Genomic DNA, 27,024 nt, shown 5'->3' with positions numbered 1-27,024 from the left:
GTTTGCATTCCATAGATCCTTCTTAGGAGTAATCCAAAGGATGCAGTACAAGTCATTTCATACAATAAACATAAACTTCAGGACTTCATTCAATATACGTAAACCTCGGTACTTTTGACACAATTACAAGAACGTGTTTCACATATGAATGTACATAACCTTCAGATTTTGCAATTCAAGTATGAAAGCTAATTTCAGTGCAGGCTTGAATACATTTATATCACAATATAGAGTTTTAATTGTTGGTTGGTGATTATTAAATAACTTGACACGTGTAAAGTACACTCCTCTTTGACATTTAGCAGGGTTTACATCTTGTAATTAAATTATGTACATCTGTATTTCTTTTAAAATTATCCAACTTTTCCACCACAAATGATAGCAAGCAGAGTATAAATTCGCTTGCAAGTGGAAGTATATTAAATTTACGAAATAATTCTCTACAAGGTAAGCTGCTTTTGACAACTGCCATCGTTGTGATTATTTTCTTTTGCATGTAAAAAGCCTTATTACTGTCTGTTGAATTCCCCCAAAATATTAATCCATAAGACACCACAGAGTGGAAATAAGCAAAGTAAACTAGCTTTATAGCATCTATTGTCATGGGTGGTATGACTGTTCTGATGGCAAGGCACGCAGAGCTTAATTAGGGAATAATATACTCAGTGTGCTTCTTCCAATCTGAGGTGTTGTCAACTTGTTAGCCAAGGAAATTGTTTGTTTCAACTTCCGCGATTAATTTCTCATCACCGTAACCTCTCCTTTTGCCTCTGTACGTAGGTACATGCACATTCACAACATTCCCTAGGGTGGAATGCTCTCCTCGGGAGCTTACAGAGTTGTTCACGCCGACATTGTTGGTGCCCCGGCATATTCCTGCAGGCAGTCCACATCCCTTCTGTACTCACGTTTTCGGGCGTATGCATTGTGCAGTGTTGATGGTTGTCGTTCCGTGCGCCGTGATGTCCGCTCGCTTGCTCTGTGTTGGGGTACTGAAGTATGTATTTTCATTAATGTTCTAGGACACCGGCCATGCCGTCATCATGAAGTTACCTGCTTCAGTTCCCTCTGGGTGTTCTGTTTGACAAGGCTGGGGTGAAGAACCAGAACGATATTGGCCGCAGTTAGATGACCTGTTACTGGCGAGTAAAACCTCTGTGTTGTGCCCCTGACACGAGATAGGGCGTTGGACCAACATTTCTCAAAGAGAGAGCATATTAATTGGCTCACAAAGTGCAGCGTATGTATAGAGCTACAATAACTGGATGTGAGTGAGTGAGTGTGTGTGTCTGTCTGTTCATAAGAGGCACCAGTACAAGAAGTAGGACACTGTCTTCTGACTTCATATCACAAAGAATATTAACTGGATGAATATTCGGAATATGTACCAAGTTGGAAGAGGAATACTTTTTCTGCCAAGCAACGGTAATGCTCTGACAGAGGCTGACTGCATGTTGGATGTTTGTTCTTACGTGTCTAATCCCCTGTATGTCTATGAACGGCATTCCCCCCCGCCCCCATTTCAGATTAAATATTTGAATAAGCAGGAGGCACCCATTAGATAAAATAAGTTGGCATGAGATTGTTCCATTTCAGACGACTTTGCCTCCAATGTCTGTGAAAGTGGCCCCTTGAGATTCTAGATTTCTTGTGTATCTTACACCTTTCCTGGTATATTGCAGGAGTGGTGCACCAACACTAGACAGACTGACATCCGAGAGAAGACCGCTTGTGTCCCCGATGGTTGGCCGTCCTGTTGCTGAGTGCGTACATGGAGAAGAGGACTGAATGCAGCGTGTAAATTTTGTGTGCCTCTGGAGAGGTGGTGGAGTTTTCTGTTATTTAACCCATTGACAGGGGCTTGCTCTGTTGTGGTAATTGTGTTGCAAGTGTGATAGCAACTTAGATATGAATCATGTGAACGTGTAAGGTGTGGATGTCTAGTTATGTGTGTGGGGTGTTCTACGGAGTGTAGTAAAATAGTAGAAATGTCGGCCGCAATCACATTGCGTTGATAAGAGTCTGCTTCATAGTGTGGTGGCCAACACATCTCGGAATGAGAGAGAGTTTGTCCTGTGTGACAGGCTGTAAGTTGCAGGTGCTCTTGGCTTTGGCCGCAGCTTGTCACCAAAGATGTGATTCCTCTTCCTGGAAAGAATGTGTTATTTCGTTTTATCTGCTTCATCCCAGTTCACATTCTCAGTTCAAGCTAATGCCACAGGAAGATCTTCAAAACGTCAGTCATTGTGAATCTGTTCGGAAGCAGATGGGGGGGGCTCTGCAGTTTCACTCGTTTAGGAAGTGCGGTGATGAAGATCTCTGGCATAGCTATACCGGACAGTCTTGATAATAGTGGGTGTCCGTTCTCTGACCCAGGAGGGCTTTAAAAGTGTGCTGACCACCACGCATTACTTAGTTTGTATTTTCTTCATGTAAATCTGTAAAGAGATGTCAAAGCGGGAGGTAACGGGAATACTTAGTGATCATCACCGAGAGGGAGTTTCCAAACAGTCGTTAACGGGAGATGCGCAATAGCAGTTGTCCTATGATCGAAAAGTGTGACTTGCCAGTGATGAGATTGCTTTTTGAAAGTCAGGTAAGTGCAATGAGTTTTATGGATTGTGTGTGTTTTTCTGCAAGTGGTTTTCAGCGAATATTGCCGGCATTAATTTTGTTGGTAGTGTATTAAGTGTTGATTGCTGCATGTGCCAAAATGAAGTCTGACGAAGGGAAGTTGGTGTTGTTGAAGTACGGTCACCAGTGGGCTGGGTCGTTGGGTGTGTTATAGATGCTCGTGAAGTACAACCTGGTGGCAGGGGGGCTGTGTAGTGGCGACATATGCAATAATCGTTTATAGTGCTTCGTTCATTGAGCTGTAGTTTACGAAATCCCACCTGTTTTCATAAATGATGGAAGATATTTAGGTTATGGAAATGTTTATTAGTTGGTGTCTTATAGGTGATGTTGGTCGTACTTTTCAAATGACTCAGCTCGCGAGACGTTTTCGCCCTTCTGCAAAATTACTTGTGAGAAATTATCGCGCAGGGAGAATGTCGGTGCTGAATTTGCGTGATGTCTTGAGTGCCAACATGAAATGTGACGAGGATAAGTTCGTGTTGGAAAGGACGTGGACGATTTCACTGGGTGATTTATAGGTAGACGTGCAGGTATTCAAGAGTTGTGTCTGGTATCAATCTGAGCAGTAACATAACGGCGACCGACAGGTTATGTGACAAATGTGCCCTAGGATGTAGGCGATGTAGATGCAAATTGTGGGCTACTTGTTTCATAGTGCTAAGTTGATTGAGCTGTAGTTTATTGGGTGTGGTTGGATCCATAAATTACTTTATGATTTTTGAGGTTATGGAAGTGATTGGTAGTTGGTTTCTTATAGGCGAAGTTGGTAGCTCGTTTCGCCTTAATTTTTTTCTTTACTTCCTGTCCTTTTAAAGGAGAAGATGTGTCACTAATGGTATTCACGGAATAAAGTTTGAGGTCTTCATAATTTTACAGTGTTTGGAGTGGTATTTCAGTCAGCATTTGGTTCGGCAGTGCCGTGTAGTGTTCGCGGACGGGCATGTACCTCAGGTGTATTGTCGGTAGATGACAGCACAGTTCGTCAGGATGCGCACATATTGGTTATTGAATATCCCACATGCACCGCCGGTGGCGGGATGTGTTCTCGCTGTTTTTCAGACGTTGCCGTCCCTGCGTGCGAGAAAATGGCGCAGCTCCTCTGCTGTTGTGGTTTACTTCGGACGGCGTGATGGTAGGATGCATGGCCAGTCGAGTGCAGCTTTACTCTCTTATATATCCAATGCTTGCAAGTTTATTTGAACTGATGTTTGTCATCTTTCTCCTGTGTGAAGTACGTAAGGTGGGAAATATTTTGGTTGCACGAAAGGCCGGATTAGTTGCCAGTAGGTTATTAATGTGGTGTAGAGTGCCTTCGTAGTAAGAATTAATACTGGTCTCTCAATGCGGATGTTTATTTCTGTACATGGTTTTGTTTCAGGTGGGCGTGAATGCAAGCATATGGGATACTTCAGCCGTTATGCAGTTTCGAATCCATCATTACTACGGAGGTAGCAAGACTTTGCTCCGGTAGCTGACATGACCACTGTGCATGATGTACACAATTCATCAGTCGATGCGGTTGGGATGACCCACAGACTCGTGGTGGCAGCCTCTGTTTTTGTGACTTGCATGTGGAAATTCAGTAGCTGTTGATTTAAATTTGTGCGAGAGCTTATCGCAGTGAAGAAGCTAGAAGTAAGCAGCTAGGGTTACAGGTTGTAATGTTGGTTATGTGGCCACCACACCACAGTTGCCCACTTTTGATTCCTAGTGACCAAGTATGGGGTGTTCGTAGCATGCCTCACAATGCCACAAGGAAGACCTCAGGCCCTCGTGCGATTATATACCTTGCTTTCCGAGGAGGTGTACTGTTATAGATTTAGTGGGAGTGCCTAGTCTGTCTCAAAGAGGAGTTTGAGATCAGGGGATGTGCTGAGTAGTGCTGTAGTGTGTGTTTACTGGCATCAACGAAGACATGGAGGACCAATTTGTCTGAATATCAGTGTTTCAGAAGATCAGTTGTGTGCGTGATGGGGAAGCAGCTTTTTTGGAGTTGGAGATGTGAAGAACGAGACAGAACGAAGCACCTGGAGTGTTTGTTACTTGGATAAGGAATTGCATTATTCAGGTATGTTAGAGAGTAGAGTTTGTTTGCATTCCATAGATCCTTCTTAGGAGTAATCCAAAGGATGCAGTACAAGTCATTTCATACAATAAACATAAACTTCAGGACTTCATTCAATATACGTAAACCTCGGTACTTTTGACACAATTACAAGAACGTGTTTCACATATGAATGTACATAACCTTCAGATTTTGCAATTCAAGTATGAAAGCTAATTTCAGTGCAGGCTTGAATACATTTATATCACAATATAGAGTTTTAATTGTTGGTTGGTGATTATTAAATAACTTGACACGTGTAAAGTACACTCCTCTTTGACATTTAGCAGGGTTTACATCTTGTAATTAAATTATGTACATCTGTATTTCTTTTAAAATTATCCAACTTTTCCACCACAAATGATAGCAAGCAGAGTATAAATTCGCTTGCAAGTGGAAGTATATTAAATTTACGAAATAATTCTCTACAAGGTAAGCTGCTTTTGACAACTGCCATCGTTGTGATTATTTTCTTTTGCATGTAAAAAGCCTTATTACTGTCTGTTGAATTCCCCCAAAATATTAATCCATAAGACACCACAGAGTGGAAATAAGCAAAGTAAACTAGCTTTATAGCATCTATTGTCATGGGTGGTATGACTGTTCTGATGGCAAGGCACGCAGAGCTTAATTAGGGAATAATATACTCAGTGTGCTTCTTCCAATCTGAGGTGTTGTCAACTTGTTAGCCAAGGAAATTGTTTGTTTCAACTTCCGCGATTAATTTCTCATCACCGTAACCTCTCCTTTTGCCTCTGTACGTAGGTACATGCACATTCACAACATTCCCTAGGGTGGAATGCTCTCCTCGGGAGCTTACAGAGTTGTTCACGCCGACATTGTTGGTGCCCCGGCATATTCCTGCAGGCAGTCCACATCCCTTCTGTACTCACGTTTTCGGGCGTATGCATTGTGCAGTGTTGATGGTTGTCGTTCCGTGCGCCGTGATGTCCGCTCGCTTGCTCTGTGTTGGGGTACTGAAGTATGTATTTTCATTAATGTTCTAGGACACCGGCCATGCCGTCATCATGAAGTTACCTGCTTCAGTTCCCTCTGGGTGTTCTGTTTGACAAGGCTGGGGTGAAGAACCAGAACGATATTGGCCGCAGTTAGATGACCTGTTACTGGCGAGTAAAACCTCTGTGTTGTGCCCCTGACACGAGATAGGGCGTTGGACCAACATTTCTCAAAGAGAGAGCATATTAATTGGCTCACAAAGTGCAGCGTATGTATAGAGCTACAATAACTGGATGTGAGTGAGTGAGTGTGTGTGTCTGTCTGTTCATAAGAGGCACCAGTACAAGAAGTAGGACACTGTCTTCTGACTTCATATCACAAAGAATATTAACTGGATGAATATTCGGAATATGTACCAAGTTGGAAGAGGAATACTTTTTCTGCCAAGCAACGGTAATGCTCTGACAGAGGCTGACTGCATGTTGGATGTTTGTTCTTACGTGTCTAATCCCCTGTATGTCTATGAACGGCATTCCCCCCCGCCCCCATTTCAGATTAAATATTTGAATAAGCAGGAGGCACCCATTAGATAAAATAAGTTGGCATGAGATTGTTCCATTTCAGACGACTTTGCCTCCAATGTCTGTGAAAGTGGCCCCTTGAGATTCTAGATTTCTTGTGTATCTTACACCTTTCCTGGTATATTGCAGGAGTGGTGCACCAACACTAGACAGACTGACATCCGAGAGAAGACCGCTTGTGTCCCCGATGGTTGGCCGTCCTGTTGCTGAGTGCGTACATGGAGAAGAGGACTGAATGCAGCGTGTAAATTTTGTGTGCCTCTGGAGAGGTGGTGGAGTTTTCTGTTATTTAACCCATTGACAGGGGCTTGCTCTGTTGTGGTAATTGTGTTGCAAGTGTGATAGCAACTTAGATATGAATCATGTGAACGTGTAAGGTGTGGATGTCTAGTTATGTGTGTGGGGTGTTCTACGGAGTGTAGTAAAATAGTAGAAATGTCGGCCGCAATCACATTGCGTTGATAAGAGTCTGCTTCATAGTGTGGTGGCCAACACATCTCGGAATGAGAGAGAGTTTGTCCTGTGTGACAGGCTGTAAGTTGCAGGTGCTCTTGGCTTTGGCCGCAGCTTGTCACCAAAGATGTGATTCCTCTTCCTGGAAAGAATGTGTTATTTCGTTTTATCTGCTTCATCCCAGTTCACATTCTCAGTTCAAGCTAATGCCACAGGAAGATCTTCAAAACGTCAGTCATTGTGAATCTGTTCGGAAGCAGATGGGGGGGGCTCTGCAGTTTCACTCGTTTAGGAAGTGCGGTGATGAAGATCTCTGGCATAGCTATACCGGACAGTCTTGATAATAGTGGGTGTCCGTTCTCTGACCCAGGAGGGCTTTAAAAGTGTGCTGACCACCACGCATTACTTAGTTTGTATTTTCTTCATGTAAATCTGTAAAGAGATGTCAAAGCGGGAGGTAACGGGAATACTTAGTGATCATCACCGAGAGGGAGTTTCCAAACAGTCGTTAACGGGAGATGCGCAATAGCAGTTGTCCTATGATCGAAAAGTGTGACTTGCCAGTGATGAGATTGCTTTTTGAAAGTCAGGTAAGTGCAATGAGTTTTATGGATTGTGTGTGTTTTTCTGCAAGTGGTTTTCAGCGAATATTGCCGGCATTAATTTTGTTGGTAGTGTATTAAGTGTTGATTGCTGCATGTGCCAAAATGAAGTCTGACGAAGGGAAGTTGGTGTTGTTGAAGTACGGTCACCAGTGGGCTGGGTCGTTGGGTGTGTTATAGATGCTCGTGAAGTACAACCTGGTGGCAGGGGGGCTGTGTAGTGGCGACATATGCAATAATCGTTTATAGTGCTTCGTTCATTGAGCTGTAGTTTACGAAATCCCACCTGTTTTCATAAATGATGGAAGATATTTAGGTTATGGAAATGTTTATTAGTTGGTGTCTTATAGGTGATGTTGGTCGTACTTTTCAAATGACTCAGCTCGCGAGACGTTTTCGCCCTTCTGCAAAATTACTTGTGAGAAATTATCGCGCAGGGAGAATGTCGGTGCTGAATTTGCGTGATGTCTTGAGTGCCAACATGAAATGTGACGAGGATAAGTTCGTGTTGGAAAGGACGTGGACGATTTCACTGGGTGATTTATAGGTAGACGTGCAGGTATTCAAGAGTTGTGTCTGGTATCAATCTGAGCAGTAACATAACGGCGACCGACAGGTTATGTGACAAATGTGCCCTAGGATGTAGGCGATGTAGATGCAAATTGTGGGCTACTTGTTTCATAGTGCTAAGTTGATTGAGCTGTAGTTTATTGGGTGTGGTTGGATCCATAAATTACTTTATGATTTTTGAGGTTATGGAAGTGATTGGTAGTTGGTTTCTTATAGGCGAAGTTGGTAGCTCGTTTCGCCTTAATTTTTTTCTTTACTTCCTGTCCTTTTAAAGGAGAAGATGTGTCACTAATGGTATTCACGGAATAAAGTTTGAGGTCTTCATAATTTTACAGTGTTTGGAGTGGTATTTCAGTCAGCATTTGGTTCGGCAGTGCCGTGTAGTGTTCGCGGACGGGCATGTACCTCAGGTGTATTGTCGGTAGATGACAGCACAGTTCGTCAGGATGCGCACATATTGGTTATTGAATATCCCACATGCACCGCCGGTGGCGGGATGTGTTCTCGCTGTTTTTCAGACGTTGCCGTCCCTGCGTGCGAGAAAATGGCGCAGCTCCTCTGCTGTTGTGGTTTACTTCGGACGGCGTGATGGTAGGATGCATGGCCAGTCGAGTGCAGCTTTACTCTCTTATATATCCAATGCTTGCAAGTTTATTTGAACTGATGTTTGTCATCTTTCTCCTGTGTGAAGTACGTAAGGTGGGAAATATTTTGGTTGCACGAAAGGCCGGATTAGTTGCCAGTAGGTTATTAATGTGGTGTAGAGTGCCTTCGTAGTAAGAATTAATACTGGTCTCTCAATGCGGATGTTTATTTCTGTACATGGTTTTGTTTCAGGTGGGCGTGAATGCAAGCATATGGGATACTTCAGCCGTTATGCAGTTTCGAATCCATCATTACTACGGAGGTAGCAAGACTTTGCTCCGGTAGCTGACGTGACCACTGTGCATGATGTACACAATTCATCAGTCGATGCGGTTGGGATGACCCACAGACTCGTGGTGGCAGCCTCTGTTTTTGTGACTTGCATGTGGAAATTCAGTAGCTGTTGATTTAAATTTGTGCAAGAGCTTATCGCAGTGAAGAAGCTAGAAGTAAGCAGCTAGGGTTACAGGTTGTAATGTTGGTTATGTGGCCACCACACCACAGTTGCCCACTTTTGATTCCTAGTGACCAAGTATGGGGTGTTCGTAGCATGCCTCACAATGCCACAAGGAAGACCTCAGGCCCTCGTGCGATTATATACCTTGCTTTCCGAGGAGGTGTACTGTTATAGATTTAGTGGGAGTGCCTAGTCTGTCTCAAAGAGGAGTTTGAGATCAGGGGATGTGCTGAGTAGTGCTGTAGTGTGTGTTTACTGGCATCAACGAAGACATGGAGGACCAATTTGTCTGAATATCAGTGTTTCAGAAGATCAGTTGTGTGCGTGATGGGGAAGCAGCTTTTTTGGAGTTGGAGATGTGAAGAACGAGACAGAACGAAGCACCTGGAGTGTTTGTTACTTGGATAAGGAATTGCATTATTCAGGTATGTTAGAGAGTAGAGTTTGTTTGCATTCCATAGATCCTTCTTAGGAGTAATCCAAAGGATGCAGTACAAGTCATTTCATACAATAAACATAAACTTCAGGACTTCATTCAATATACGTAAACCTCGGTACTTTTGACACAATTACAAGAACGTGTTTCACATATGAATGTACATAACCTTCAGATTTTGCAATTCAAGTATGAAAGCTAATTTCAGTGCAGGCTTGAATACATTTATATCACAATATAGAGTTTTAATTGTTGGTTGGTGATTATTAAATAACTTGACACGTGTAAAGTACACTCCTCTTTGACATTTAGCAGGGTTTACATCTTGTAATTAAATTATGTACATCTGTATTTCTTTTAAAATTATCCAACTTTTCCACCACAAATGATAGCAAGCAGAGTATAAATTCGCTTGCAAGTGGAAGTATATTAAATTTACGAAATAATTCTCTACAAGGTAAGCTGCTTTTGACAACTGCCATCGTTGTGATTATTTTCTTTTGCATGTAAAAAGCCTTATTACTGTCTGTTGAATTCCCCCAAAATATTAATCCATAAGACACCACAGAGTGGAAATAAGCAAAGTAAACTAGCTTTATAGCATCTATTGTCATGGGTGGTATGACTGTTCTGATGGCAAGGCACGCAGAGCTTAATTAGGGAATAATATACTCAGTGTGCTTCTTCCAATCTGAGGTGTTGTCAACTTGTTAGCCAAGGAAATTGTTTGTTTCAACTTCCGCGATTAATTTCTCATCACCGTAACCTCTCCTTTTGCCTCTGTACGTAGGTACATGCACATTCACAACATTCCCTAGGGTGGAATGCTCTCCTCGGGAGCTTACAGAGTTGTTCACGCCGACATTGTTGGTGCCCCGGCATATTCCTGCAGGCAGTCCACATCCCTTCTGTACTCACGTTTTCGGGCGTATGCATTGTGCAGTGTTGATGGTTGTCGTTCCGTGCGCCGTGATGTCCGCTCGCTTGCTCTGTGTTGGGGTACTGAAGTATGTATTTTCATTAATGTTCTAGGACACCGGCCATGCCGTCATCATGAAGTTACCTGCTTCAGTTCCCTCTGGGTGTTCTGTTTGACAAGGCTGGGGTGAAGAACCAGAACGATATTGGCCGCAGTTAGATGACCTGTTACTGGCGAGTAAAACCTCTGTGTTGTGCCCCTGACACGAGATAGGGCGTTGGACCAACATTTCTCAAAGAGAGAGCATATTAATTGGCTCACAAAGTGCAGCGTATGTATAGAGCTACAATAACTGGATGTGAGTGAGTGAGTGTGTGTGTCTGTCTGTTCATAAGAGGCACCAGTACAAGAAGTAGGACACTGTCTTCTGACTTCATATCACAAAGAATATTAACTGGATGAATATTCGGAATATGTACCAAGTTGGAAGAGGAATACTTTTTCTGCCAAGCAACGGTAATGCTCTGACAGAGGCTGACTGCATGTTGGATGTTTGTTCTTACGTGTCTAATCCCCTGTATGTCTATGAACGGCATTCCCCCCCGCCCCCATTTCAGATTAAATATTTGAATAAGCAGGAGGCACCCATTAGATAAAATAAGTTGGCATGAGATTGTTCCATTTCAGACGACTTTGCCTCCAATGTCTGTGAAAGTGGCCCCTTGAGATTCTAGATTTCTTGTGTATCTTACACCTTTCCTGGTATATTGCAGGAGTGGTGCACCAACACTAGACAGACTGACATCCGAGAGAAGACCGCTTGTGTCCCCGATGGTTGGCCGTCCTGTTGCTGAGTGCGTACATGGAGAAGAGGACTGAATGCAGCGTGTAAATTTTGTGTGCCTCTGGAGAGGTGGTGGAGTTTTCTGTTATTTAACCCATTGACAGGGGCTTGCTCTGTTGTGGTAATTGTGTTGCAAGTGTGATAGCAACTTAGATATGAATCATGTGAACGTGTAAGGTGTGGATGTCTAGTTATGTGTGTGGGGTGTTCTACGGAGTGTAGTAAAATAGTAGAAATGTCGGCCGCAATCACATTGCGTTGATAAGAGTCTGCTTCATAGTGTGGTGGCCAACACATCTCGGAATGAGAGAGAGTTTGTCCTGTGTGACAGGCTGTAAGTTGCAGGTGCTCTTGGCTTTGGCCGCAGCTTGTCACCAAAGATGTGATTCCTCTTCCTGGAAAGAATGTGTTATTTCGTTTTATCTGCTTCATCCCAGTTCACATTCTCAGTTCAAGCTAATGCCACAGGAAGATCTTCAAAACGTCAGTCATTGTGAATCTGTTCGGAAGCAGATGGGGGGGGCTCTGCAGTTTCACTCGTTTAGGAAGTGCGGTGATGAAGATCTCTGGCATAGCTATACCGGACAGTCTTGATAATAGTGGGTGTCCGTTCTCTGACCCAGGAGGGCTTTAAAAGTGTGCTGACCACCACGCATTACTTAGTTTGTATTTTCTTCATGTAAATCTGTAAAGAGATGTCAAAGCGGGAGGTAACGGGAATACTTAGTGATCATCACCGAGAGGGAGTTTCCAAACAGTCGTTAACGGGAGATGCGCAATAGCAGTTGTCCTATGATCGAAAAGTGTGACTTGCCAGTGATGAGATTGCTTTTTGAAAGTCAGGTAAGTGCAATGAGTTTTATGGATTGTGTGTGTTTTTCTGCAAGTGGTTTTCAGCGAATATTGCCGGCATTAATTTTGTTGGTAGTGTATTAAGTGTTGATTGCTGCATGTGCCAAAATGAAGTCTGACGAAGGGAAGTTGGTGTTGTTGAAGTACGGTCACCAGTGGGCTGGGTCGTTGGGTGTGTTATAGATGCTCGTGAAGTACAACCTGGTGGCAGGGGGGCTGTGTAGTGGCGACATATGCAATAATCGTTTATAGTGCTTCGTTCATTGAGCTGTAGTTTACGAAATCCCACCTGTTTTCATAAATGATGGAAGATATTTAGGTTATGGAAATGTTTATTAGTTGGTGTCTTATAGGTGATGTTGGTCGTACTTTTCAAATGACTCAGCTCGCGAGACGTTTTCGCCCTTCTGCAAAATTACTTGTGAGAAATTATCGCGCAGGGAGAATGTCGGTGCTGAATTTGCGTGATGTCTTGAGTGCCAACATGAAATGTGACGAGGATAAGTTCGTGTTGGAAAGGACGTGGACGATTTCACTGGGTGATTTATAGGTAGACGTGCAGGTATTCAAGAGTTGTGTCTGGTATCAATCTGAGCAGTAACATAACGGCGACCGACAGGTTATGTGACAAATGTGCCCTAGGATGTAGGCGATGTAGATGCAAATTGTGGGCTACTTGTTTCATAGTGCTAAGTTGATTGAGCTGTAGTTTATTGGGTGTGGTTGGATCCATAAATTACTTTATGATTTTTGAGGTTATGGAAGTGATTGGTAGTTGGTTTCTTATAGGCGAAGTTGGTAGCTCGTTTCGCCTTAATTTTTTTCTTTACTTCCTGTCCTTTTAAAGGAGAAGATGTGTCACTAATGGTATTCACGGAATAAAGTTTGAGGTCTTCATAATTTTACAGTGTTTGGAGTGGTATTTCAGTCAGCATTTGGTTCGGCAGTGCCGTGTAGTGTTCGCGGACGGGCATGTACCTCAGGTGTATTGTCGGTAGATGACAGCACAGTTCGTCAGGATGCGCACATATTGGTTATTGAATATCCCACATGCACCGCCGGTGGCGGGATGTGTTCTCGCTGTTTTTCAGACGTTGCCGTCCCTGCGTGCGAGAAAATGGCGCAGCTCCTCTGCTGTTGTGGTTTACTTCGGACGGCGTGATGGTAGGATGCATGGCCAGTCGAGTGCAGCTTTACTCTCTTATATATCCAATGCTTGCAAGTTTATTTGAACTGATGTTTGTCATCTTTCTCCTGTGTGAAGTACGTAAGGTGGGAAATATTTTGGTTGCACGAAAGGCCGGATTAGTTGCCAGTAGGTTATTAATGTGGTGTAGAGTGCCTTCGTAGTAAGAATTAATACTGGTCTCTCAATGCGGATGTTTATTTCTGTACATGGTTTTGTTTCAGGTGGGCGTGAATGCAAGCATATGGGATACTTCAGCCGTTATGCAGTTTCGAATCCATCATTACTACGGAGGTAGCAAGACTTTGCTCCGGTAGCTGACATGACCACTGTGCATGATGTACACAATTCATCAGTCGATGCGGTTGGGATGACCCACAGACTCGTGGTGGCAGCCTCTGTTTTTGTGACTTGCATGTGGAAATTCAGTAGCTGTTGATTTAAATTTGTGCGAGAGCTTATCGCAGTGAAGAAGCTAGAAGTAAGCAGCTAGGGTTACAGGTTGTAATGTTGGTTATGTGGCCACCACACCACAGTTGCCCACTTTTGATTCCTAGTGACCAAGTATGGGGTGTTCGTAGCATGCCTCACAATGCCACAAGGAAGACCTCAGGCCCTCGTGCGATTATATACCTTGCTTTCCGAGGAGGTGTACTGTTATAGATTTAGTGGGAGTGCCTAGTCTGTCTCAAAGAGGAGTTTGAGATCAGGGGATGTGCTGAGTAGTGCTGTAGTGTGTGTTTACTGGCATCAACGAAGACATGGAGGACCAATTTGTCTGAATATCAGTGTTTCAGAAGATCAGTTGTGTGCGTGATGGGGAAGCAGCTTTTTTGGAGTTGGAGATGTGAAGAACGAGACAGAACGAAGCACCTGGAGTGTTTGTTACTTGGATAAGGAATTGCATTATTCAGGTATGTTAGAGAGTAGAGTTTGTTTGCATTCCATAGATCCTTCTTAGGAGTAATCCAAAGGATGCAGTACAAGTCATTTCATACAATAAACATAAACTTCAGGACTTCATTCAATATACGTAAACCTCGGTACTTTTGACACAATTACAAGAACGTGTTTCACATATGAATGTACATAACCTTCAGATTTTGCAATTCAAGTATGAAAGCTAATTTCAGTGCAGGCTTGAATACATTTATATCACAATATAGAGTTTTAATTGTTGGTTGGTGATTATTAAATAACTTGACACGTGTAAAGTACACTCCTCTTTGACATTTAGCAGGGTTTACATCTTGTAATTAAATTATGTACATCTGTATTTCTTTTAAAATTATCCAACTTTTCCACCACAAATGATAGCAAGCAGAGTATAAATTCGCTTGCAAGTGGAAGTATATTAAATTTACGAAATAATTCTCTACAAGGTAAGCTGCTTTTGACAACTGCCATCGTTGTGATTATTTTCTTTTGCATGTAAAAAGCCTTATTACTGTCTGTTGAATTCCCCCAAAATATTAATCCATAAGACACCACAGAGTGGAAATAAGCAAAGTAAACTAGCTTTATAGCATCTATTGTCATGGGTGGTATGACTGTTCTGATGGCAAGGCACGCAGAGCTTAATTAGGGAATAATATACTCAGTGTGCTTCTTCCAATCTGAGGTGTTGTCAACTTGTTAGCCAAGGAAATTGTTTGTTTCAACTTCCGCGATTAATTTCTCATCACCGTAACCTCTCCTTTTGCCTCTGTACGTAGGTACATGCACATTCACAACATTCCCTAGGGTGGAATGCTCTCCTCGGGAGCTTACAGAGTTGTTCACGCCGACATTGTTGGTGCCCCGGCATATTCCTGCAGGCAGTCCACATCCCTTCTGTACTCACGTTTTCGGGCGTATGCATTGTGCAGTGTTGATGGTTGTCGTTCCGTGCGCCGTGATGTCCGCTCGCTTGCTCTGTGTTGGGGTACTGAAGTATGTATTTTCATTAATGTTCTAGGACACCGGCCATGCCATCATCATGAAGTTACCTGCTTCAGTTCCCTCTGGGTGTTCTGTTTGACAAGGCTGGGGTGAAGAACCAGAACGATATTGGCCGCAGTTAGATGACCTGTTACTGGCGAGTAAAACCTCTGTGTTGTGCCCCTGACACGAGATAGGGCGTTGGACCAACATTTCTCAAAGAGAGAGCATATTAATTGGCTCACAAAGTGCAGCGTATGTATAGAGCTACAATAACTGGATGTGAGTGAGTGAGTGTGTGTGTCTGTCTGTTCATAAGAGGCACCAGTACAAGAAGTAGGACACTGTCTTCTGACTTCATATCACAAAGAATATTAACTGGATGAATATTCGGAATATGTACCAAGTTGGAAGAGGAATACTTTTTCTGCCAAGCAACGGTAATGCTCTGACAGAGGCTGACTGCATGTTGGATGTTTGTTCTTACGTGTCTAATCCCCTGTATGTCTATGAACGGCATTCCCCCCCGCCCCCATTTCAGATTAAATATTTGAATAAGCAGGAGGCACCCATTAGATAAAATAAGTTGGCATGAGATTGTTCCATTTCAGACGACTTTGCCTCCAATGTCTGTGAAAGTGGCCCCTTGAGATTCTAGATTTCTTGTGTATCTTACACCTTTCCTGGTATATTGCAGGAGTGGTGCACCAACACTAGACAGACTGACATCCGAGAGAAGACCGCTTGTGTCCCCGATGGTTGGCCGTCCTGTTGCTGAGTGCGTACATGGAGAAGAGGACTGAATGCAGCGTGTAAATTTTGTGTGCCTCTGGAGAGGTGGTGGAGTTTTCTGTTATTTAACCCATTGACAGGGGCTTGCTCTGTTGTGGTAATTGTGTTGCAAGTGTGATAGCAACTTAGATATGAATCATGTGAACGTGTAAGGTGTGGATGTCTAGTTATGTGTGTGGGGTGTTCTACGGAGTGTAGTAAAATAGTAGAAATGTCGGCCGCAATCACATTGCGTTGATAAGAGTCTGCTTCATAGTGTGGTGGCCAACACATCTCGGAATGAGAGAGAGTTTGTCCTGTGTGACAGGCTGTAAGTTGCAGGTGCTCTTGGCTTTGGCCGCAGCTTGTCACCAAAGATGTGATTCCTCTTCCTGGAAAGAATGTGTTATTTCGTTTTATCTGCTTCATCCCAGTTCACATTCTCAGTTCAAGCTAATGCCACAGGAAGATCTTCAAAACGTCAGTCATTGTGAATCTGTTCGGAAGCAGATGGGGGGGGCTCTGCAGTTTCACTCGTTTAGGAAGTGCGGTGATGAAGATCTCTGGCATAGCTATACCGGACAGTCTTGATAATAGTGGGTGTCCGTTCTCTGACCCAGGAGGGCTTTAAAAGTGTGCTGACCACCACGCATTACTTAGTTTGTATTTTCTTCATGTAAATCTGTAAAGAGATGTCAAAGCGGGAGGTAACGGGAATACTTAGTGATCATCACCGAGAGGGAGTTTCCAAACAGTCGTTAACGGGAGATGCGCAATAGCAGTTGTCCTATGATCGAAAAGTGTGACTTGCCAGTGATGAGATTGCTTTTTGAAAGTCAGGTAAGTGCAATGAGTTTTATGGATTGTGTGTGTTTTTCTGCAAGTGGTTTTCAGCGAATATTGCCGGCATTAATTTTGTTGGTAGTGTATTAAGTGTTGATTGCTGCATGTGCCAAAATGAAGTCTGACGAAGGGAAGTTGGTGTTGTTGAAGTACGGTCACCAGTGGGCTGGGTCGTTGGGTGTGTTATAGATGCTCGTGAAGTACAACCTGGTGGCAGGGGGGCTGTGTAGTGGCGACATATGCAATAATCGTTTATAGTGCTTCGTTCATTGAGCTGTAGTTTACGAAATCCCACCTGTTTTCATAAATGATGGAAGATATTTAGGTTATGGAAATGTTTATTAGTTGGTGTCTTATAGGTGATGTTGGTCGTACTTTTCAAATGACTCAGCTCGCGAGACGTTTTCGCCCTTCTGCAAAATTACTTGTGAGAAATTATCGCGCAGGGAGAATGTCGGTGCTGAATTTGCGTAATGTCTTGAGTGCCAACATGAAATGTGACGAGGATAAGTTCGTGTTGGAAAGGACGTGGACGATTTCACTGGGTGATTTATAGGTAGACGTGCAGGTATTCAAGAGTTGTGTCTGGTATCAATCTGAGCAGTAACATAACGGCGACCGACAGGTTATGTGACAAATGTGCCCTAGGATGTAGGCGATGTAGATGCAAATTGTGGGCTACTTGTTTCATAGTGCTAAGTTGATTGAGCTGTAGTTTATTGGGTGTGGTTGGATCCATAAATTACTTTATGATTTTTGAGGTTATGGAAGTGATTGGTAGTTGGTTTCTTATAGGCGAAGTTGGTAGCTCGTTTCGCCTTAATTTTTTTCTTTACTTCCTGTCCTTTTAAAGGAGAAGATGTGTCACTAATGGTATTCACGGAATAAAGTTTGAGGTCTTCATAATTTTACAGTGTTTGGAGTGGTATTTCAGTCAGCATTTGGTTCGGCAGTGCCGTGTAGTGTTCGCGGACGGGCATGTACCTCAGGTGTATTGTCGGTAGATGACAGCACAGTTCGTCAGGATGCGCACATATTGGTTATTGAATATCCCACATGCACCGCCGGTGGCGGGATGTGTTCTCGCTGTTTTTCAGACGTTGCCGTCCCTGCGTGCGAGAAAATGGCGCAGCTCCTCTGCTGTTGTGGTTTACTTCGGACGGCGTGATGGTAGGATGCATGGCCAGTCGAGTGCAGCTTTACTCTCTTATATATCCAATGCTTGCAAGTTTATTTGAACTGATGTTTGTCATCTTTCTCCTGTGTGAAGTACGTAAGGTGGGAAATATTTTGGTTGCACGAAAGGCCGGATTAGTTGCCAGTAGGTTATTAATGTGGTGTAGAGTGCCTTCGTAGTAAGAATTAATACTGGTCTCTCAATGCGGATGTTTATTTCTGTACATGGTTTTGTTTCAGGTGGGCGTGAATGCAAGCATATGGGATACTTCAGCCGTTATGCAGTTTCGAATCCATCATTACTACGGAGGTAGCAAGACTTTGCTCCGGTAGCTGACATGACCACTGTGCATGATGGACACAATTCATCAGTCGATGCGGTTGGGATGACCCACAGACTCGTGGTGGCAGCCTCTGTTTTTGTGACTTGCATGTGGAAATTCAGTAGCTGTTGATTTAAATTTGTGCGAGAGCTTATCGCAGTGAAGAAGCTAGAAGTAAGCAGCTAGGGTTACAGGTTGTAATGTTGGTTATGTGGCCACCACACCACAGTTGCCCACTTTTGATTCCTAGTGACCAAGTATGGGGTGTTCGTAGCATGCCTCACAATGCCACAAGGAAGACCTCAGGCCCTCGTGCGATTATATACCTTGCTTTCCGAGGAGGTGTACTGTTATAGATTTAGTGGGAGTGCCTAGTCTGTCTCAAAGAGGAGTTTGAGATCAGGGGATGTGCTGAGTAGTGCTGTAGTGTGTGTTTTCTGGCATCAACGAAGACATGGAGGACCAATTTGTCTGAATATCAGTGTTTCAGAAGATCAGTTGTGTGCGTGATGGGGAAGCAGCTTTTTTGGAGTTGGAGATGTGAAGAACGAGACAGAACGAAGCACCTGGAGTGTTTGTTACTTGGATAAGGAATTGCATTATTCAGGTATGTTAGAGAGTAGAGTTTGTTTGCATTCCATAGATCCTTCTTAGGAGTAATCCAAAGGATGCAGTACAAGTCATTTCATACAATAAACATAAACTTCAGGACTTCATTCAATATACGTAAACCTCGGTACTTTTGACACAATTACAAGAACGTGTTTCACATATGAATGTACATAACCTTCAGATTTTGCAATTCAAGTATGAAAGCTAATTTCAGTGCAGGCTTGAATACATTTATATCACAATATAGAGTTTTAATTGTTGGTTGGTGATTATTAAATAACTTGACACGTGTAAAGTACACTCCTCTTTGACATTTAGCAGGGTTTACATCTTGTAATTAAATTATGTACATCTGTATTTCTTTTAAAATTATCCAACTTTTCCACCACAAATGATAGCAAGCAGAGTATAAATTCGCTTGCAAGTGGAAGTATATTAAATTTACGAAATAATTCTCTACAAGGTAAGCTGCTTTTGACAACTGCCATCGTTGTGATTATTTTCTTTTGCATGTAAAAAGCCTTATTACTGTCTGTTGAATTCCCCCAAAATATTAATCCATAAGACACCACAGAGTGGAAATAAGCAAAGTAAACTAGCTTTATAGCATCTATTGTCATGGGTGGTATGACTGTTCTGATGGCAAGGCACGCAGAGCTTAATTAGGGAATAATATACTCAGTGTGCTTCTTCCAATCTGAGGTGTTGTCAACTTGTTAGCCAAGGAAATTGTTTGTTTCAACTTCCGCGATTAATTTCTCATCACCGTAACCTCTCCTTTTGCCTCTGTACGTAGGTACATGCACATTCACAACATTCCCTAGGGTGGAATGCTCTCCTCGGGAGCTTACAGAGTTGTTCACGCCGACATTGTTGGTGCCCCGGCATATTCCTGCAGGCAGTCCACATCCCTTCTGTACTCACGTTTTCGGGCGTATGCATTGTGCAGTGTTGATGGTTGTCGTTCCGTGCGCCGTGATGTCCGCTCGCTTGCTCTGTGTTGGGGTACTGAAGTATGTATTTTCATTAATGTTCTAGGACACCGGCCATGCCGTCATCATGAAGTTACCTGCTTCAGTTCCCTCTGGGTGTTCTGTTTGACAAGGCTGGGGTGAAGAACCAGAACGATATTGGCCGCAGTTAGATGACCTGTTACTGGCGAGTAAAACCTCTGTGTTGTGCCCCTGACACGAGATAGGGCGTTGGACCAACATTTCTCAAAGAGAGAGCATATTAATTGGCTCACAAAGTGCAGCGTATGTATAGAGCTACAATAACTGGATGTGAGTGAGTGAGTGTGTGTGTCTGTCTGTTCATAAGAGGCACCAGTACAAGAAGTAGGACACTGTCTTCTGACTTCATATCACAAAGAATATTAACTGGATGAATATTCGGAATATGTACCAAGTTGGAAGAGGAATACTTTTTCTGCCAAGCAACGGTAATGCTCTGACAGAGGCTGACTGCATGTTGGATGTTTGTTCTTACGTGTCTAATCCCCTGTATGTCTATGAACGGCATTCCCCCCCGCCCCCATTTCAGATTAAATATTTGAATAAGCAGGAGGCACCCATTAGATAAAATAAGTTGGCATGAGATTGTTCCATTTCAGACGACTTTGCCTCCAATGTCTGTGAAAGTGGCCCCTTGAGATTCTAGATTTCTTGTGTATCTTACACCTTTCCTGGTATATTGCAGGAGTGGTGCACCAACACTAGACAGACTGACATCCGAGAGAAGACCGCTTGTGTCCCCGATGGTTGGCCGTCCTGTTGCTGAGTGCGTACATGGAGAAGAGGACTGAATGCAGCGTGTAAATTTTGTGTGCCTCTGGAGAGGTGGTGGAGTTTTCTGTTATTTAACCCATTGACAGGGGCTTGCTCTGTTGTGGTAATTGTGTTGCAAGTGTGATAGCAACTTAGATATGAATCATGTGAACGTGTAAGGTGTGGATGTCTAGTTATGTGTGTGGGGTGTTCTACGGAGTGTAGTAAAATAGTAGAAATGTCGGCCGCAATCACATTGCGTTGATAAGAGTCTGCTTCATAGTGTGGTGGCCAACACATCTCGGAATGAGAGAGAGTTTGTCCTGTGTGACAGGCTGTAAGTTGCAGGTGCTCTTGGCTTTGGCCGCAGCTTGTCACCAAAGATGTGATTCCTCTTCCTGGAAAGAATGTGTTATTTCGTTTTATCTGCTTCATCCCAGTTCACATTCTCAGTTCAAGCTAATGCCACAGGAAGATCTTCAAAACGTCAGTCATTGTGAATCTGTTCGGAAGCAGATGGGGGGGGCTCTGCAGTTTCACTCGTTTAGGAAGTGCGGTGATGAAGATCTCTGGCATAGCTATACCGGACAGTCTTGATAATAGTGGGTGTCCGTTCTCTGACCCAGGAGGGCTTTAAAAGTGTGCTGACCACCACGCATTACTTAGTTTGTATTTTCTTCATGTAAATCTGTAAAGAGATGTCAAAGCGGGAGGTAACGGGAATACTTAGTGATCATCACCGAGAGGGAGTTTCCAAACAGTCGTTAACGGGAGATGCGCAATAGCAGTTGTCCTATGATCGAAAAGTGTGACTTGCCAGTGATGAGATTGCTTTTTGTAAGTCAGGTAAGTGCAATGAGTTTTATGGATTGTGTGTGTTTTTCTGCAAGTGGTTTTCAGCGAATATTGCCGGCATTAATTTTGTTGGTAGTGTATTAAGTGTTGATTGCTGCATGTGCCAAAATGAAGTCTGACGAAGGGAAGTTGGTGTTGTTGAAGTACGGTCACCAGTGGGCTGGGTCGTTGGGTGTGTTATAGATGCTCGTGAAGTACAACCTGGTGGCAGGGGGGCTGTGTAGTGGCGACATATGCAATAATCGTTTATAGTGCTTCGTTCATTGAGCTGTAGTTTACGAAATCCCACCTGTTTTCATAAATGATGGAAGATATTTAGGTTATGGAAATGTTTATTAGTTGGTGTCTTATAGGTGATGTTGGTCGTACTTTTCAAATGACTCAGCTCGCGAGACGTTTTCGCCCTTCTGCAAAATTACTTGTGAGAAATTATCGCGCAGGGAGAATGTCGGTGCTGAATTTGCGTGATGTCTTGAGTGCCAACATGAAATGTGACGAGGATAAGTTCGTGTTGGAAAGGACGTGGACGATTTCACTGGGTGATTTATAGGTAGACGTGCAGGTATTCAAGAGTTGTGTCTGGTATCAATCTGAGCAGTAACATAACGGCGACCGACAGGTTATGTGACAAATGTGCCCTAGGATGTAGGCGATGTAGATGCAAATTGTGGGCTACTTGTATCATAGTGCTAAGTTGATTGAGCTGTAGTTTATTGGGTGTGGTTGGATCCATAAATTACTTTATGATTTTTGAGGTTATGGAAGTGATTGGTAGTTGGTTTCTTATAGGCGAAGTTGGTAGCTCGTTTCGCCTTAATTTTTTTCTTTACTTCCTGTCCTTTTAATGGAGAAGATGTGTCACTAATGGTATTCACGGAATAAAGTTTGAGGTCTTCATAATTTTACAGTGTTTGGAGTGGTATTTCAGTCAGCATTTGGTTCGGCAGTGCCGTGTAGTGTTCGCGGACGGGCATGTACCTCAGGTGTATTGTCGGTAGATGACAGCACAGTTCGTCAGGATGCGCACATATTGGTTATTGAATATCCCACATGCACCGCCGGTGGCGGGATGTGTTCTCGCTGTTTTTCAGACGTTGCCGTCCCTGCGTGCGAGAAAATGGCGCAGCTCCTCTGCTGTTGTGGTTTACTTCGGACGGCGTGATGGTAGGATGCATGGCCAGTCGAGTGCAGCTTTACTCTCTTATATATCCAATGCTTGCAAGTTTATTTGAACTGATGTTTGTCATCTTTCTCCTGTGTGAAGTACGTAAGGTGGGAAATATTTTGGTTTGCACGAAAGGCCGGATTAGTTGCCAGTAGGTTATTAATGTGGTGTAGAGTGCCTTCGTAGTAAGAATTAATACTGGTCTCTCAATGCGGATGTTTATTTCTGTACATGGTTTTGTTTCAGGTGGGCGTGAATGCAAGCATATGGGATACTTCAGCCGTTATGCAGTTTCGAATCCATCATTACTACGGAGGTAGCAAGACTTTGCTCCGGTAGCTGACGTGACCACTGTGCATGATGGACACAATTCATCAGTCGATGCGGTTGGGATGACCCACAGACTCGTGGTGGCAGCCTCTGTTTTTGTGACTTGCATGTGGAAATTCAGTAGCTGTTGATTTAAATTTGTGCAAGAGCTTATCGCAGTGAAGAAGCTAGAAGTAAGCAGCTAGGGTTACAGGTTGTAATGTTGGTTATGTGGCCACCACACCACAGTTGCCCACTTTTGATTCCTAGTGACCAAGTATGGGGTGTTCGTAGCATGCCTCACAATGCCACAAGGAAGACCTCAGGCCCTCGTGCGATTATATACCTTGCTTTCCGAGGAGGTGTACTGTTATAGATTTAGTGGGAGTGCCTAGTCTGTCTCAAAGAGGAGTTTGAGATCAGGGGATGTGCTGAGTAGTGCTGTAGTGTGTGTTTACTGGCATCAACGAAGACATGGAGGACCAATTTGTCTGAATATCAGTGTTTCAGAAGATCAGTTGTGTGCGTGATGGGGAAGCAGCTTTTTTGGAGTTGGAGATGTGAAGAACGAGACAGAACGAAGCACCTGGAGTGTTTGTGACTTTGATAAGGAATTGCATTATTCAGGTATGTTAGAGAGTAGAGTTTGTTTGCATTCCATAGATCCTTCTTAGGAGTAATCCAAAGGATGCAGTACAAGTCATTTCATACAATAAACATAAACTTCAGGACTTCATTCAATATACGTAAACCTCGGTACTTTTGACACAATTACAAGAACGTGTTTCACATATGAATGTACATAACCTTCAGATTTTGCAATTCAAGTATGAAAGCTAATTTCAGTGCAGGCTTGAATACATTTATATCACAATATAGAGTTTTAATTGTTGGTTGGTGATTATTAAATAACTTGACACGTGTAAAGTACACTCCTCTTTGACATTTAGCAGGGTTTACATCTTGTAATTAAATTATGTACATCTGTATTTCTTTTAAAATTATCCAACTTTTCCACCACAAATGATAGCAAGCAGAGTATAAATTCGCTTGCAAGTGGAAGTATATTAAATTTACGAAATAATTCTCTACAAGGTAAGCTGCTTTTGACAACTGCCATCGTTGTGATTATTTTCTTTTGCATGTAAAAAGCCTTATTACTGTCTGTTGAATTCCCCCAAAATATTAATCCATAAGACACCACAGAGTGGAAATAAGCAAAGTAAACTAGCTTTATAGCATCTATTGTCATGGGTGGTATGACTGTTCTGATGGCAAGGCACGCAGAGCTTAATTAGGGAATAATATACTCAGTGTGCTTCTTCCAATCTGAGGTGTTGTCAACTTGTTAGCCAAGGAAATTGTTTGTTTCAACTTCCGCGATTAATTTCTCATCACCGTAACCTCTCCTTTTGCCTCTGTACGTAGGTACATGCACATTCACAACATTCCCTAGGGTGGAATGCTCTCCTCGGGAGCTTACAGAGTTGTTCACGCCGACATTGTTGGTGCCCCGGCATATTCCTGCAGGCAGTCCACATCCCTTCTGTACTCACGTTTTCGGGCGTATGCATTGTGCAGTGTTGATGGTTGTCGTTCCGTGCGCCGTGATGTCCGCTCGCTTGCTCTGTGTTGGGGTACTGAAGTATGTATTTTCATTAATGTTCTAGGACACCGGCCATGCCGTCATCATGAAGTTACCTGCTTCAGTTCCCTCTGGGTGTTCTGTTTGACAAGGCTGGGGTGAAGAACCAGAACGATATTGGCCGCAGTTAGATGACCTGTTACTGGCGAGTAAAACCTCTGTGTTGTGCCCCTGACACGAGATAGGGCGTTGGACCAACATTTCTCAAAGAGAGAGCATATTAATTGGCTCACAAAGTGCAGCGTATGTATAGAGCTACAATAACTGGATGTGAGTGAGTGAGTGTGTGTGTCTGTCTGTTCATAAGAGGCACCAGTACAAGAAGTAGGACACTGTCTTCTGACTTCATATCACAAAGAATATTAACTGGATGAATATTCGGAATATGTACCAAGTTGGAAGAGGAATACTTTTTCTGCCAAGCAACGGTAATGCTCTGACAGAGGCTGACTGCATGTTGGATGTTTGTTCTTACGTGTCTAATCCCCTGTATGTCTATGAACGGCATTCCCCCCCCGCCCCCATTTCAGATTAAATATTTGAATAAGCAGGAGGCACCCATTAGATAAAATAAGTTGGCATGAGATTGTTCCATTTCAGACGACTTTGCCTCCAATGTCTGTGAAAGTGGCCCCTTGAGATTCTAGATTTCTTGTGTATCTTACACCTTTCCTGGTATATTGCAGGAGTGGTGCACCAACACTAGACAGACTGACATCCGAGAGAAGACCGCTTGTGTCCCCGATGGTTGGCCGTCCTGTTGCTGAGTGCGTACATGGAGAAGAGGACTGAATGCAGCGTGTAAATTTTGTGTGCCTCTGGAGAGGTGGTGGAGTTTTCTGTTATTTAACCCATTGACAGGGGCTTGCTCTGTTGTGGTAATTGTGTTGCAAGTGTGATAGCAACTTAGATATGAATCATGTGAACGTGTAAGGTGTGGATGTCTAGTTATGTGTGTGGGGTGTTCTACGGAGTGTAGTAAAATAGTAGAAATGTCGGCCGCAATCACATTGCGTTGATAAGAGTCTGCTTCATAGTGTGGTGGCCAACACATCTCGGAATGAGAGAGAGTTTGTCCTGTGTGACAGGCTGTAAGTTGCAGGTGCTCTTGGCTTTGGCCGCAGCTTGTCACCAAAGATGTGATTCCTCTTCCTGGAAAGAATGTGTTATTTCGTTTTATCTGCTTCATCCCAGTTCACATTCTCAGTTCAAGCTAATGCCACAGGAAGATCTTCAAAACGTCAGTCATTGTGAATCTGTTCGGAAGCAGATGGGGGGGGCTCTGCAGTTTCACTCGTTTAGGAAGTGCGGTGATGAAGATCTCTGGCATAGCTATACCGGACAGTCTTGATAATAGTGGGTGTCCGTTCTCTGACCCAGGAGGGCTTTAAAAGTGTGCTGACCACCACGCATTACTTAGTTTGTATTTTCTTCATGTAAATCTGTAAAGAGATGTCAAAGCGGGAGGTAACGGGAATACTTAGTGATCATCACCGAGAGGGAGTTTCCAAACAGTCGTTAACGGGAGATGCGCAATAGCAGTTGTCCTATGATCGAAAAGTGTGACTTGCCAGTGATGAGATTGCTTTTTGTAAGTCAGGTAAGTGCAATGAGTTTTATGGATTGTGTGTGTTTTTCTGCAAGTGGTTTTCAGCGAATATTGCCGGCATTAATTTTGTTGGTAGTGTATTAAGTGTTGATTGCTGCATGTGCCAAAATGAAGTCTGACGAAGGGAAGTTGGTGTTGTTGAAGTACGGTCACCAGTGGGCTGGGTCGTTGGGTGTGTTATAGATGCTCGTGAAGTACAACCTGGTGGCAGGGGGGCTGTGTAGTGGCGACATATGCAATAATCGTTTATAGTGCTTCGTTCATTGAGCTGTAGTTTACGAAATCCCACCTGTTTTCATAAATGATGGAAGATATTTAGGTTATGGAAATGTTTTATTAGTTGGTGTCTTATAGGTGATGTTGGTCGTACTTTTCAAATGACTCAGCTCGCGAGACGTTTTCGCCCTTCTTCAAAATTACTTGTGAGAAATTATCGCGCAGGGAGAATGTCGGTGCTGAATTTGCGTGATGTCTTGAGTGCCAACATGAAATGTGACGAGGATAAGTTCGTGTTGGAAAGGACGTGGACGATTTCACTGGGTGATTTATAGGTAGACGTGCAGGTATTCAAGAGTTGTGTCTGGTATCAATCTGAGCAGTAACATAACGGCGACCGACAGGTTATGTGACAAATGTGCCCTAGGATGTAGGCGATGTAGATGCAAATTGTGGGCTACTTGTTTCATAGTGCTAAGTTGATTGAGCTGTAGTTTATTGGGTGTGGTTGGATCCATAAATTACTTTATGATTTTTGAGGTTATGGAAGTGATTGGTAGTTGGTTTCTTA

The 27,024-nt window shown here is 43.3% G+C and overlaps 1 protein-coding gene across 19 annotated transcripts in view; it reads left to right on the top strand.

The window, feature by feature from the left end:
- The window catches only part of LOC147872927 (uncharacterized), a 42,320-nt gene extending 15,318 nt beyond the window's left edge, over positions 1-27,002 (top strand). For 8 of the 19 annotated variants that reach the window (XR_015536451.1, XR_015536452.1, XR_015536453.1 and 5 more), the window contains 17 exons: positions 1,023-1,425; positions 1,683-3,877; positions 4,016-4,705; positions 5,749-6,151; positions 6,409-8,603; positions 8,742-9,431; positions 10,475-10,877; positions 11,135-13,329; positions 13,468-14,157; positions 15,201-15,603; positions 15,861-18,055; positions 18,194-18,883; positions 19,927-20,329; positions 20,587-22,781; positions 22,921-23,610; positions 24,654-25,056; positions 25,315-27,002. Coding sequence is in view for 5 of the 19 variants with exons in the window: in XM_087353613.1 (XP_087209739.1) it covers positions 8,382-8,594; positions 8,742-8,834 (306 nt within the window). In the remaining 14 variants the exon portion in view is untranslated. Of the gene's footprint in view, positions 1-1,022; positions 1,426-1,682; positions 3,921-4,015; positions 4,706-5,748; positions 6,152-6,408; positions 8,647-8,741; positions 9,432-10,474; positions 10,878-11,134; positions 13,373-13,467; positions 14,158-15,200; positions 15,604-15,860; positions 18,099-18,193; positions 18,884-19,926; positions 20,330-20,586; positions 22,782-22,920; positions 23,611-24,653; positions 25,057-25,314 lie in introns of those variants that run through there. The other 11 variants (XR_015536455.1, XR_015536448.1, XR_015536450.1 and 8 more) reach the window with 11 other exon arrangements.
- Positions 27,003-27,024: the final 22 nt, after the last annotated feature.

This window comes from Zootermopsis nevadensis, unplaced genomic scaffold (genome assembly GCF_977971745.1).
Source record: "Zootermopsis nevadensis isolate Lab colony 2312 unplaced genomic scaffold, Znev_1.0 Znev_ptg000022l, whole genome shotgun sequence".
Classification (NCBI taxonomy): Eukaryota; Metazoa; Arthropoda; class Insecta; order Blattodea; family Termopsidae; genus Zootermopsis; species Zootermopsis nevadensis.
This window is presented reverse-complemented; position numbering and strand designations above follow the sequence as displayed.